This window comes from Dendrobium catenatum, unplaced genomic scaffold (assembly GCF_001605985.2).
Source record: "Dendrobium catenatum unplaced genomic scaffold, ASM160598v2 original_scaffold_17320, whole genome shotgun sequence".
NCBI classification, from domain to species: Eukaryota; Viridiplantae; Streptophyta; class Magnoliopsida; order Asparagales; family Orchidaceae; genus Dendrobium; species Dendrobium catenatum.
Genome location: NW_021335780.1, coordinates 114,959 through 130,295, shown reverse-complemented (window position 1 = coordinate 130,295; position 15,337 = coordinate 114,959). Strand labels below are relative to the sequence as shown.

At 34.3% G+C, this 15,337-nt stretch overlaps 1 protein-coding gene across 1 annotated transcript; it reads right to left on the bottom strand.

The window, feature by feature from the left end:
- Nucleotides 1–3,655: 3,655 nt before the first annotated feature.
- On the bottom strand, nt 3,656–13,224 carry LOC110100010 (CASP-like protein 4A2). Its single transcript, XM_020827364.2, has 3 exons — nt 12,793–13,224; nt 12,563–12,698; nt 3,656–4,266 (listed from the first exon to the last, which is right to left on the bottom strand). The coding sequence occupies exons 1-3, from the start codon at nt 13,185–13,187 to the stop codon at nt 4,075–4,077; spliced, it is 723 nt and encodes a 240-aa protein (XP_020683023.1). The 5' UTR covers nt 13,188–13,224; the 3' UTR covers nt 3,656–4,074.
- Between the last annotated feature and the right edge of the window lie 2,113 nt (nt 13,225–15,337).

Sequence of the window (15,337 nt, the reverse complement as noted above, 5' to 3'; positions counted from 1 at the left end):
ATGTTTAGAAAAATAAAATTTTTATAAGCATCATGCTTTAGTGTGCAAATGAATTAAATTCATCTTGATGTATCTTTTTTTTTAAACATGACCTATTTGTCTAGACTTTTATATAGTCATCTAAGCAGAATAAATTTTTTGATGAACTTCTTATGTCCCGTGCAGGTTATATCTACTTAAATAGATCATTGTGTATCTCAAGTACACCATATCTACTAAGACACTCATATTTGCTCAAGTGAACCAAATCAACCTTATAATCTAATGTATATCCAAAAACACAAATTTACTTGGTTAAAACCTTATTTACTTAAGCAAAAATAGATTTGTTGTGGTAGAACCTTACCACTTTATTTAGTTAATTTGGGGATTGAATCTGCGAATGTAAGATGACCTATGAATGTAAAATTCTAATAATCATCATAAACAACTACTCAATATGTGGTGATAGTCAATACATAATGACAATATCTCATATGCTTACTTCAATAGTCCAGGTTATAGAAGGCTGTCATTTCAATTGTCCTTTTAAAAGCTCAAGTTATTTGGATCATATGTGGTGTCTTTTTCACAAATTAAAATTTTTAATTAGAAAATATATTTTAAAAATGGGTTTTTTTACATGTATATCACTTAAAACTATCATATTTACTTATTAAACACCTAAACTTACCTATTTACTAATATACCACCTCAAAACCTTTAACTTAAACAAAAAAACCACTCTGTTCGTTCCGTTCGCTCCCGTCACAGCAAACGTCGCAACTCCGCCCTCTCCGACCTCGTTCGCCTCTTCACCGTCCCTACGGAACCTACCAACGCCATAGGCCTCGATCTCTTCTTCGCCGATGCACCGTTCCCCGCAGAGGGAAAATCTGAAGGCATATTAGATCCACCTTGGTACGAATGGTTCCAATTCAGCAAGAGTTTTGTATTTGGTTGGGAAAGTCTTTTGCTTCAATCAGGAATTACCCTATGTGTTATTCTGTATCTCTTCACCGTCCCTGCACCTCGGCACTCCTTGCTCCCATCATTCTTCAAATAGACATATCTCTTTCCAGTTACAAATCCAACGGCTATATTGCCGGATTGCTTTGATAGAGTGGATGGGATAGTACCACTCAACCGATTATTGTTAAGATCCAACCATATGAGGCTCTTGCAGTCACCGAGCTCCGGTGGAATGGAATCGGAGAAGGAATTGTTTCCAAGCTTAAAGATGGCGAGATTCTCAAGCCGGCCGATCCATGCGGTATCTCGCCGGTGAAGTGGTTACTGTAGAGAGAGATCCAGTTGAGATCGGTGCAGTTGCTGAGACCAGAAGGGATTGAGCCGGTGAGAGCATTGTTGTCGAGGATAAGGTTTTCGAGAGCAGAGCTGCGGCCAAAATCGGTAGGGATCTCACCTTCAAGGAGGTTCTGCCAAATGTTAAGATCCCGGAGGAAAGGAAGAGTAGTGATGGAGGAAGGGATCTTCCCGGTGAGGTAATTAAAGCTGAGGTCGATGGAAACAAGATTCGAGCAGTTGCTCAGAGTTGCTGGAATGGGGCCGGTGAAGAGATTGCTCTAAAATGAATCTCCCTTAAGCTGCTGCCAAATCTAAGGGGGATGAAGCCAGATAAGGCATTGGAGCTGAAATCAAGAACTTCAAGGTTGGTGAGATTAAAGAGGGATTTGGGTAGCTCGCCGGAGAAATTGTTGAATGAGAGCTGCAGGATCCTTAGATCAGAGATCTCAAAGAGCGCTTCAACAGGGATCTCACCTGAGAGATTATTAACAGAGGCAAACGAGGTCGGAGAGGGCGGAGTTGCGACTTCTGCTGTGACGGGAGCGAACGGAGTGGTTTTTTTTATTAAGTTAAAGATTTTGAGGTGGTATATTAGTAAATAGGTAACTTTAGGTGTTTAATATGTAAATATGATAGTTTTAAGTGTTATACATGTAAATTTAATTTCTCAAATTAATTTTAAAAAGAAAAATAAATTTTTTTAAATGAACTAAATTTCAAATAGCATTTCATGAAGACCTAGCAACTTGAGCTAGCTTACAGTTGTTCATTTTGAGCTTTCAGAAAAGAGCAGACTTAATTGTCTTATCTCAATCATATGAGTTAACCCTGTGATCCCAGTAACTATACACAAAATATACTAGGATAGAATCAATTCTATATTATATTAGTCCAGATTATATATATATATGTAATCAAGAAAATGCATCGCTTTGCCTAAAATTGTCCAATTACAACCCCAAAAAGGCCCAAACTAGTCGAACCAATTAGAATCGATAGGTCTAGCAAGGCTAAACATCTATTTGTGTGCAATCTGGCTACATGCATGAAGCACCAAGATGGATGGAGAATTGTTAATAACAACATACTCATCTCAAAAAGAAAATATCAATATAGAAAGTATAGGAACATTATTGCCATTTCTAGCAAACATAACTTGGAGATGAATATTCTCAAAAATATTTCTATCCATCTGATTGACCGAATTCCTAATTATCACTACTGATGAACACATGAAGTCAAGAACAGTGGCATGATATATATTCAATCGTCGATCAGAGATTTCATGGATGGCGACCATCACTAGACCACCAACAATCACTCAAGTTGGCCCTCAATTCCGTAAGCCTTCTATATTAGCTTAGAGGAAGCATCAAAGACTAGAATGCTTCACATAAAAACTATAAGCATTTACTTCGACTCATTTGAAATTGTTTTCTCCAAGATAAATAGCTTTAAAAGAATATATATCACATACCAAGCAACACTCCTCCCCCACCTAAGATTTTCATATCATCACAACAATGGTGCTAGACCGTCATCTGCAATGATGGTAAAAGGATTTCCCATTCACACTTAGAGACTAAATGATGTCCTCACCCATCTATGATTGCCCATCCACAATTATGGCATCGAATTTATTTCTACAATGACAATAAGAAGTCTCTAATCGACACCCAGAGACCACATAAAGCCCCATCACATCAATGGTTCTTCAGCAATCACAATGTTGATGCTAGACCCGCCATCTATGAAAACATGAAGTGCGTCACCCACTAAGACCTGAATATTGGAAGGAAATTTTCTCCCACAAATGAGTCATGCTAGTGCAACAATAAATATCAGACATATCATTTAAGATGATAATAGGAGAGATTTGGAGATGCTATGATTTCCTCTCTACTTATTAGCAATGATTGTGAAGGATATTCAAATGGGATAGATTCTGTGATTTTCTCACCTCCCTCTCTACTGAATTGTTGGTATGTATGAGATCAAAAAATAAGACAAATATATTGATCCTCACTTTACGACTCAATTTCCCACAAGCAATAATATTAAGAAAACTACATATGCTTAGCCTAGACGTCTGTTTTGAAGTGCATTTCTCTGTTAATTTCACAGTTATAAGGAATCCAGATAAGGAACATCTATAAGGGCTGAACCACACTGCCGCTGTGCCTGCGAGTTATAATACGGTATTGAGATACTGACGAATTAACTTTATTGGTATTGAGATACTGACGTATTAACTTTATTTTCCGTTAACTTGTGTTCAATGCTAGTTAGAAAAGAGAAGGGAAAGACAGTTTCCAACTTCTTAATCATTCCATGCCAATGACAAGATTAAAAAAAAATCAAGCAGCTGTTCAGTTGAAACCCGGAAACACAGTCCATACAACATTGCATTTTATTAAAAAACACACCAATATGCTTCAGTTTTTCACATTACAAAACAAGAACCCAAATAAAAATTTGCATACACAAACTAGTCTTACAAATTGCACTTCTGAACAGAAGTTCTATATAATCTAAAGGCTTGGTTGCTAGCAGTTAGAAAGACGTTTCAAACTATGTTATATTTTGTTCGATTCATGATTTTGATGGATGTAGTTACAAAATGCTATTGATTTAAAACTCTACCAATCCCCTCAATATAATGATTTTATTTTCAGATTTAAAAAAGGTGAAAATAAATTTAGTATCCTCTAAAACATATTTTTTCTATGCTCAAGCAACCAAATGAGCACTGTGAAAGTTGGGCATTTAAACTTACAAAGGCGGCCTTTAGATTGGACGGTTGAAGAGGTTGTAAGCAGATATAAGGGAGCTGAGTGCAAAAGCAACAAATGCTAGAAAAGATACTGCAACCGAGCCAGAAATCATATTAGGAAAGGGATCCGTCCCCCAATTTGTCACCCAGTAGTTAGTACGTGCAGTAGCTGATGATGATGCTGAGATTAAGAGGTAAGCCAGTATCTGTCATAAAAGTAAACATTTCAGGCAGATGCTTGTATCTGTTGATACAAAAGTTACCAAAAGGCTTAAACAAGCAGAAAGAATCTACCACAACGGTTTGCCAGTCTAAAAAGGCATTGTATGAAGTAGCCTGAAAGTTTATATAGATGCGGTGACAACGAGGTGGTATTGCAGTAACCTTCAAATTTATAGGGCAACCCACTACGCTTTCTTTAATGATACTCCAAACCCATTCTCATCACATAACCTTTTCTTCCCATTTTCTTTGAACAATTTTATTAAGAAAATTCATCCTAAAATAACAATTACACTTTGATCCAGCAGTTAGAAGCTATGATAAAAAGGTATGATGTGAGATATTAAATGATAGATCATACTGAAAACGTAAGATCAAGATTAGGATGATAGAAAATATGGCAATTTTAAAATGCATTGTTGAAAAACTTAAGGTGATATTGAAAATTTTAAAGGCAGAACAATGAGGCAAGAGTTTTCACATTGGCAAATAATTTAATTTTTAAGCTAATTAACGATTGCATATAACACACATGCGTAAATCAGCACAGTTAAAATATAATATTGATGTTGACACATTGGTAGGGTATGTCCTCCGTGTATTGCTTTTGCATCAGCTATTTTCAAAGTAAAAAAAGAAGGAAGCAAACAATATTGCAAGGTAAATACTCTATCCAAATGCATCTAGGCAAATCTGTAATAGCCCGTTAAGGTATATATATATAGGAACCCGCTAGCATCAGTTCCAGTGAACCAAAGTTTTGCCAATTCCACTGTTAAATGTGGGAGTAGGGGACAAAGCTAGAAAGAGCGAGTGAGCAAGAGGGAGTGAGCATGCAAGCAAGAGCGAGGCTATGGGAGAGCAAGTAAGCGGGGTTGGTCATAACAAAAATGATATCAAAGTGAAAATTAGATTAAGTAGAATTAATCATAACAAAAGAACCATTAGGTAAATCATCATGCAATTTTCATAGTAAGATTCAAGAGATTTGGTTAAACAATCACATAGCTCTAATTAGATAATATTGTTTTGTATATCCGAGGCATATGAATAATAAAGTAGAGCTAAGAAACAAACATAGTGGGGGATGAGGTACTACCTAACGTTATGGTGAATACCAATGCTTTCCAGAATCTGCAGCCACCTTAATTTAGAGGACTGAATGACCAATTAAAGCAGATCATTTCTAATGGGGTTAATATTAGTATGGCCCATAGTACCATGAAATCATGTGCCAAGTATGAAAGATTTTATCAGAGTGAATGCTTGTTAGAGTTGAATATTTGTTATTGGCGCCATCAACTAGGGCATATAGTAAAGTTCTGCCCTACATTGGGTCCAGAAGGCTTTATGAGAAGTAAAGTCTTGTGGAGCACTCCGACAAAAAAATGGTAAACAAAGATAATGGAATCGATCTCCTTAGCTCAAACATAAAATCAACCAAGGCAGAATATACAACCATGGGTCTATGCATTGACACAACAGGAACCTAAACAGAACTCTGTTGATGTTGATAATGTTGTTTAAGAAATTGTTACATCAAATGCATATTAACTAGTTATTTTACATCAAATTTTTTGGTTCGCTAAGTTAGATATGCACTTAACGTTGATATTTATGCTGAATGAAGTTAAGTTGATCTTGTTATAATAATGTAAGCATTAAGTGGTAATGATTGAACTTTTCATGATGTTATTGTGGTGAAGGGTTTGGGTTAAATACTTGTAATTACAATTATATGCAAATTTTAATGATAAAATTTTTATAAATGGGGGAGATTGTAAATAATGAAATCGTAGACAAAGAGAGAAAGAGCGAGAGAGGGCGATGAGTGAGCTAGTGAGCGAGAGCAAGAACTAGGGCAAGTGGGCAGAGTCATGACTTAAGTTATATATGTATGTATACATGTAGATAAAAGAAATTATTATAGTAAAAATTGCCACAATATATTAATATTGATATAGAAATTTAAAAAAAAAAGTGATAGCCTATATCTTTACTAAAATTGAGATTAATTAACAAGTTCCATATGTAAATATGAGAAAAATATAACGAGAATCAATTCTAAATAATATAGTTCAACAATAACAACATCAAGCCTTTATCCCATTATGTGGAGTCGGTTACATGAATCATTTTCTCCATTGTGTCCTATTAAGAGTCAAATTCTCATTTAAATCTAATAAAGAAATTCTAAATAATATAGTAAGCAAAAGAAATAAATAACTTTAACTTATATAATTATACAAGATTTTAATGATACAATAGTCAATTCAATACTACGTTAAGAAATAAATTAGAAGATTCAAGGCATAATGATGCTTCTCATAGCTAAATGGGAGTAAAGGTTAACAAAGCTAAATACAACAACAACATCAAGCCATTATCCAACTACGTTGGGTCGGCTATATGAATCCTTTTTCTCCATTGTTTCATGTTAAGAGTCAAATGCTCATTTAACTCTAAAAAAGAAATGTCATTTTTAATATTTTATAACCAAGTCATTTTAGGCCTACATTTACCTTTCTTAACATAAGCAAACTTTAATACATCTACTTTTCTAAATGGGTTATCAGAAGGCCGCCATTTTATGTGACCAAACCATTTATGGCGACTCTCTAATCTTATCTTCCACTGGAACTACTCCAACCTTTCCACGTATATATGCTCATTTTGTATCATATCTTTAAGAGTAAATCCACTCATCCACCTAAGCATCCTCATCTCTACAACACTTAACTTAATATTATGCTTCTCTTTTAATGGCCAACATTCTATACCATAAAGCATTGCAGGTGTCACCACCATCTTATAGAATTTTCCTTTAAATTTGAGGGTACTTTTCTATCACACAACAAGCCTGATACATTCCTCCACTTCAACCATCCAACTTGAATTTTGTTTATAATATCCCCATCTATTTCATCATCACTCTGAATAATAGACCCAAGATATCTAAAATGTGTACTATTATTAATAACTTGATCGCCCAAAGTCACAAACCCTACACTAGATCTATTACTACTAAAATTAAACTCCATATATTCAGTTTTAGATCTACTCAAACAAAAGCATTTAGATTCTTAGGTTGACCTCCATAATTCAAGTTTACCTTCTCCCTCTCTTGCTTAATCAACAAGAAGAATGTCATCAGCAAAAAGCATACACCATGGTACAAGCTCTTTCAAATGTCTAGTGAGAACATTCATGACTAAAGAAAAAAGATATGGACAAGGCTAACCCTTGATGTAATCCAACAAAAATAGGAAAATACTTGGTCAAACCATCTTGTGTTTGAACACAAGTAACAGAACCTACATACATATCCCTAATGACTTGAATATAAGCATTATTAACTCGTTCTTTTCTAAAACTTCCCATTGCACTTCTCTTGAAATTTATCATATGCTTTCTTTAAATCAATAAATATCATATGAAGATCCTCCTTATTCTCTCTACGCTTCTCCATCAAACCTCTCAATAAATGAATAGCTTCCATAGTAGACCTACTTGGCATGAATCCAAATTGATTTTGAGAAACATTAGTATCACGTCGTAACATATGCTTCATAACTCTTCCAAAGTTTTTAAGTATGAAACATTACTGTAATTCTTCTATAATTCACACATTCTTGTGCATTATCTTTATTCTTAAAAATAAGAATCAACACATTCTCCATTCATCTAGTACATTTTTAGTCTTCAAAATAATATAAAAAAAAATTAGCAAGCCAAAAAATTCCTTCATCTCCTAAGCATTTTCACATCTCTATTGGAATATCATTAGGTTTTCCACACTTCATTTTCTTTGAAGTCTCTCTAACTTCAAAATACGTCCATAAAAACAAAAATCTTTTTTTTTAGATCACTAAAGTTTAGCACTAAAGTCAATCTTATTATCACAATTTTTATTGAAAAGTTTAGCAAAATATCTCATCCACCTTTATTGAATATCTTCTTTAAAAAAAATACTTTTGATTTTCATCCTTAATGCACTTCACTTGCACTAAATCCTTACTACTCCTATCTCTTTATTTAATTAACTTATGCATATATCTTTCGCTCTAATTTATTATATAAATCATTAAAAGCTAAAATCTCTATACCGCATATTGCTTTCTTAGACTCCTTACAGACCTCTTTATATTTTTTTCAATTATCAGAGTTTTTACATCCAAACCAATATTTAAAATAAATATTCTTATTTTTTATCCAAACACATTTTTTACAACATTCTTAATATCACTAGCTATTTTTTTTGCATAACAATAGCTTCCTCATGCACGGGCAAAATCTTAAGATTTAGAATCTTACTCTCAAAAATATTTTTATCAATATTCTATAAAAGCCCCTCATCTAATCCTAGAATAACTTTTACTTTTTTTTTATATTTTGTTCATTCATCTTAAAGTCCAAAACTAATAAGTGATGTTGAGTACACATGCTTTCACTCTAAATAACTTTACAATTTTTATCATCTAAACGATCTTTTTTTCTTATAAGAAAATAATAAATCTGAGTTTTACTATATCCATTCTTATAAGTGATTAAATGTTCATCACTTTTCTTAAATAAGGTATTAATAATTGCAAAGTCATAAACAATAAAAATATCTAATATGGTCTTACCACATTCATTAGTCACTTCAAACTCATAGCCATCATAAATATTTTTAAAATCATCTACCTCTTTACCAACATGTCCCTTTTAAATCTACTCCAATAAAAACTTTTTCTTCAAGAGATATCTTTTATATTAATTCTTTTAAGACATTCTAAAATTTTAATTTTATCTAAACATACTTGAGGAGCAAAAGCACTTATAATATTAATAATCATAGTATCAATAATAATCTTTACAGCTATAATTATATATCTAATTCTATTAATTTTTACAATATTATTCTTCAAACTCTTATCTATAATCGCGCCTATACAATTTATAGTACGACTCTAACTAGAATACCATAATTTAAATTCTAAGCTAATAATTTCTTTAGCTTTTTCTCCAAACCATTTAGTTTTCTGAATGCATAGAATATATATCTTCCTATTAATCATAATATATATTAATTTCATTAATTTTTCTATAAGAGAACCTATATTCCAAGATCCTATCCTAATTTCAATTTCATATTTTTTATTTGAATATCTTATATGCTATTATAAAAATCTAACTAATAAAGATAGAGTGAGGATTAAAATGAATAACCAAGTCGTATATAATTGAGATGGGTACTAATATTTTTTATTTATAGTTATAATATTGCATCTTCTAAACCAAATGCATCAAATAATATTAATACTTGTTTAATCAATTGTTATTACAAATTCAATCAAGATTTATCTTAACTACAAAAATTAGTTCAAGTTGAAAAGGATTATAGTTATCGAATAATGTTAAATGGTATCATATAATATTTAGAATTGAACAGTATTGAATGATATGAAAAAATATGAAAAAAATAAACTATGCTAGCATATGCATATTGACTAATGCAATTCACTCACTTATGATAATAGTTGGGGATGCTATCATATCCACACATAAAATGAAAAAGGATATTGATATTAAAATATCTTAAATAGTATAATTTAGATGGTAATCATGTGATAAATATATTATATTAAAATGATTTTATAATATAAGATATTACACTCGCCTTACTATACAAAGGCATATTTTAAAAACAATTTCTAGTCAACTTTAAATAAAACAATTTGTCAAATTATTTTATACAAATTTGTATACTTTAACAAACATACATGCTAATTATTATAATTTAGAGATATGATGTATACACTGAGTTATAGTAATAACACATTATTGTTTTAATTAATATTTTTATAATAGAATCTCGATAACTAAATAAGTTGGAGAAGAGAATATATATTATAGACGTGACATAACGAGAGAACAATAATTCTATTAAAAGTGATAAATTTTTAGTTTATAATTAATTTTTTAGTTTGGTTATTGAAATGATGAAACTTTTAAGAATGTTTAGAACTAGCAGATGAAATAATCCATCCGAGCATGTGTTCCCTCAGTATTTCAAGCTCTTAGGTCAAGTCGTGACAAAAACAATGTCCAAATACATAAAATACAATTGATATCTCATTAAATATACATACCTTCCCATTACGGGTGATATTGAGTCAAGTCAACAAAATTTGATTTGATACAACTTTCAAGTTAATTCGAATAAAGTCCATTAATAAAATATTTTTAAATCAAATTAATGATTATTATTTTGTATAAAATTATTCAAAATATATTACAAGGACATATTATAAAATATATTAAATATAAATGTACAAACATACAATTTTACATGTAATGTAATTATGAATACACATATATGTATGTGTATACATCTATTTACACATAAATATGTGCATATATTATATATAGAGTTGAATCTAACTTAATTGACCAAGCATCCTCAGAAGTATTCTGGTATTGATTTTGGATCCATTGAAATTTGGGCAATTATTGAGCATGTTTTTAAGTTTAGAGCATAATTACCATATGTAAATCATATTCATATGAGTCGAGCAAATTAATGCATCATTAGAGCCTATAGCGGGTTCAATACATTGATGAATATACAACTTGAACTTTCTATAACCTAATTTGCCAAGCTTTAAGTCACCAAGAGTTGGATCTTGTCAAGTCACCGAATAATAGGTGACTTATTTGGCCCTCAATGCTAAGCCATTGAACTCGTTCAAGGACTAATTCATTTGCTAACTCGCCAATGCTATTTTCCCAAGGAACTCAACAACTTAGGGAAAGCATTTGACAACCAACTAGCAGTTTACACCAAGGTTATTTCCTCACATCTAGAAATAGGGGGCCACTGGTCAAGCACAAACATGATTGAATCGTGTACTTTTGGCCAAAACTATCTCACTACAATCACTCTAAAATTTTCCCTCATAACCTCTCTCTTCTAGACTTCTCTCCTAGCTTGTTTAGACTAAACCTTCTTTATCAATGGGGCCCTCTATAAACTAACCCGCTTAAAGAGATTCTCATGACTACTTTTTCACATATAATATTGAATCCAACATCAGCCCCACTTCCTTGTTCAAAATAGAATGATGATGAGATCAATAGTCTAATATAAGGTTCATAGTCTGCCGCTAGCATAAGCTTGAACAAAGTTTAGACTTCTCACACGAAAGTAGATGCTTGTTTTCCTTGACAATATCCAAATTTCCGGTCTGAACCAAAAGAATAAAAACAAAACATGAGGAACACAATGAAAACTCCAATAGAATGATTTCTGGCAATGAACTATGCGTGACATAGAAAATCCTAAATACTCGCATCATCAACCATCAGGATAAATGGCACCTTACAAAATTTTTCAAATGATTGGGACAAGTGCATGATGTAGACAAATCTCCTGTTTGTCAAGGTACTTACTGATTTTCTGTTTGAAGTATGATTGAAAACATTCTGTAATTTTATGAGAAGACCAAGCTGAAACTCATCATATTTAGTAATTTGACTTACAAGGAACCACGTACTTTCCTCTCATCCAAAAATAAATCAATAAAACAAACGAACGTCCTGTCTTTTCTTGACTAAAAATGCTAAAACAGAGAAATCCTAATAAGGATCAATGATAAGTATATATTAGACTAAAGACGTTCAGCATCAAGTTTCAATATATTGTGGCAACCTACAGTAGCAACTGATAATTAACCAATCAGAATCGATTAGACAACTAAATATTTCAAAATGAATCAACATGAAAGAATATCTAATAGCTATTAAAAATCTATTTAATATGTGAAAAAAAAAAAAAAAATTAACATGGAGTGTCAACGCATAATTTTGATCAACCTAGAATTCAATCCCAGAACTTTGGCAAAAAATCCAAATTTTTTACCAATTAAACAAGCAAATACCCAAAACATGCGAAACATATAATCCTCACACAACATGTTTGTTAAAGAATGATCATATGGCCAGCAATAAGAAAATGTTTAGTGTTAACGCACAAATTTGATCCAACCAGAATTCAATCACATAACTTTGAAAAAAACTTCCATGTTTTTTACCAAAATAACAAGCAAGCACCCGCAATATGCGAAACATGTGATCCCTACACAACTTTCTTGTTAAAGGATGATCACATGATCAGAATTAGGTAGAGCCGTAGAGGCTTCAAGGAATACACCGATATCCATCATTCAGGATTAAAGAATAAAGGAAATTAGGAGCTTAAAGGAATAAAGCGATGACGCGCTGTAGCACGTAACAAACCTGATCCATAGCGAAGTTAAAGTAATTCCCCATAGGACGGCGGATGATACGTTTCTTGCTGCTCATGTGGTGGACTTCCGCGTATGCCTGGAACCCCGCGTACACGAACCCGATCACATTCACGGAAAGGCAGTACCTGCACCATACAGAGACCAAAACAACGGTAATAACTCCGGCGTAGTATGGGAATCATCAGATCCTGACAACCGGAACCTGGAAGAACCACCCACCGGTACTCCTTATAGCTATTGAAGGCGTCAGTAGTCCAGCCCCTGTCCTTGTCAGCGGCCATCACTGAGAATGAGATAAGGCAAAGCGCCGCCGCCACCATTCTCGCCACCACATCCGCCCTTCTAACAGCCTCCGCCCGCCATTTCCGCCGCAGGATCGAACTGACAACAGTCGAGTTCTCAGTCTCCAGCACCTGCTTCGTCTCCGTTGGTGCCCGAACAGCCGCTTTAGCCGATGCCGGCGACGACAGCGGCGACAAAGAGGAAGTAGGCGGTGGTTCGATGCCGTCCGGCGAACGAACAACGATAGCCTTAGAGCTGGGGGTCAGATCATCCGAGTTCTGGAGAGCTGATCGTAGAGAAGGGCTTATGCCCTCCATCGCCTCTATTGCCATTAGGAGAATTCTTCAGAGGGCAATGGCGTTCGGTTCAATTAGTTAATTGTGCGATGTATTTAAAGGTGTGAATGACGCGTTAGTGGGAGGTGGACCGGTTAGTCATCTCAGTTCTACTAGACTCGTGTAAGGGAAATTTTTTAAATCAAGTATGGTTTAAATTATAATTAAGTAATTAATTAATATTTTTTAAAAAAATTTAAACTCGCCAAAGTCGCGCGTTAAACGGGCGACTTGGTATTTGACATAAGTTCCCGTTAAACGGACGACTTACCCCATGATGACTCAACTAGCCGTTATGCGTATGAATAACCGAAAAATATAATGCCAGTAACGGGCGACTTACCCTTGTGAGTTAAAAAGAAAAATTGTTGTATGAATATTAGTTGATGTAGTTTTTTCTTTGTTGTATTGTCAAGTCAAATCTTGTAAAGTTGTATGGTCAAATCATATGTTCTTGGATTATCCAATAATAAGATACATAAACAACAAAATCTAACTAAAGCAACTAAAAAATACATGATACAAAAAACTAATGCCTCCTTTTATGTTGATGTGGAATCGCATCAGTGCCTGGAATAAAATGCTGAGGTGCTCGTAGTGGCCTGATACGTAGATGGCGTTGCGCCTGATCACTAACTTCTTGCTAAGTAACTAGGGGATCTCCTAAGGAAGAAGGTACGAACTGAGGTGTGGAGGAAATGTCAAACTCTGCTGTGAAGTGGCTCTGAGCGGGACCAAGATCAGAATAGGAGGACGGCCCAGCATCATATGGATCTGTAGTCGAAACGGGTGGACTAAACACCTAAGTATATGCCTTATCAAAATAATGAGCATCATCAATGTATATATGTTGTCGCAATCTTTGGCACATATCTCCAATAATATTCACGTCCACCTACAAAGTGAAAGTTCGTTAGGTATGTTAGGCCCCTTAAGAACTGGCCCAAGGCTAATTAAGATGAGAGGGTGAATTGGTAAAAAAAAAATCTTTAAACAAAGCACAAATCAAAACCAATATCACCACAATAAAAACCAAAGTGCGGAAATTAAATGCGGAAGTAATAAAGGAAATAACACACCAGATTTATAGTGGTTCGGTCAAACCTTGACCTACGTCCACTCCTTGGAGGCACCCTCTAAGTATTGCACTAAACTAAGTGTCTTTCCTTTAGCCCCCACAGCTATGCAGAAAAGCCCTTACAAAATCACTTCCACCTTCCCCGGTGCGGCGAAGTCGCCGGGTCCTTTGACACCAAAGAGATCTTCTTCTTTGGTGAACTTCCCTCTAGACAAGCCTTGAATCTGACGGTATTCAGGTGCGAGCTTGCCGGAGCAACCGTGTGGAACCCCCTCCACACTCCCTTGAGTCCCCCCTCACAGGATCTTCTCCCTCTCTCAAACTCCACCCTTTCCTCACTCCCTTTCAAGCTCTCTCTTCAAGTTCCCCCTCAAAAGAACAAAGCTATAATGGCTGTCAAAGACACTTACCAAGTGTCATGTCATAGCTTAAATATAAGATCTCAAAACGAGCTCATTAATGCAAGTTGCCGACATTATCGTCCAGGATGATACTAATATCGTCATGTACGATCAGTGAAATTTAAGCCCAATCAGCCGGGACGATTTGAGAAGATCAGTGCAATTTAAGCCCAATCAGCCGGGACGATTTGAGACGATCAGAAGAAGTTTGTTCATATCATCCAGGACGATAATATATCGTCCTGGACGATCAGAACAAATCGTGGAATGTCGTCTTGAACATCGCCCTGAAAAATAGCTATCCGATGTCCAATCATCCAACAGATCGTCTTGGCCGATTCTGCGATCGTCCAGGACGATTTGATCATGTAATCAAGTCATAATTGCTTTTCTTAAATTCCAGAGAAATTTTAGAAAAATTGTCCTGGATCGTCCTAGACGATATTTTATAGTCCTGGACGATCCACCTGGACGATGTCCAAATATAAGTAATTCCTAAATAGATCTGGCGGCAGATTCTTTATGTTTTGAGCATATCGTCCTGGTCGATACAAAATCATCCAGGATGATGTATTTTGCATAATGACAGCTGCTTTAATAAGGATGCCCTAATTAGGCTTTCAGCTTTTGAACAGATCATTCAGGCCGATATAAGTATCATCCCAGAT

What these genes read in the sequence shown, in the direction of transcription:
- LOC110100010 (XM_020827364.2), bottom strand. Translation starts at nt 13,187, where the DNA reads ATGGCAATAGAGGCGATGGAGGGCATAAGCCCTTCTCTACGATCAGCT. An exon ending in AATAGCTATAAGGAGTACCG is followed by an intron (nt 12,699 to 12,792) that starts GTGGGTGGTTCT and finishes TGTATGGTGCAG; the next exon opens with GTACTGCCTTTCCGTGAATG. An exon ending in TTAACTTCGCTATGGATCAG is followed by an intron (nt 4,267 to 12,562) that starts GTTTGTTACGTG and finishes CTTTTATGACAG; the next exon opens with ATACTGGCTTACCTCTTAAT.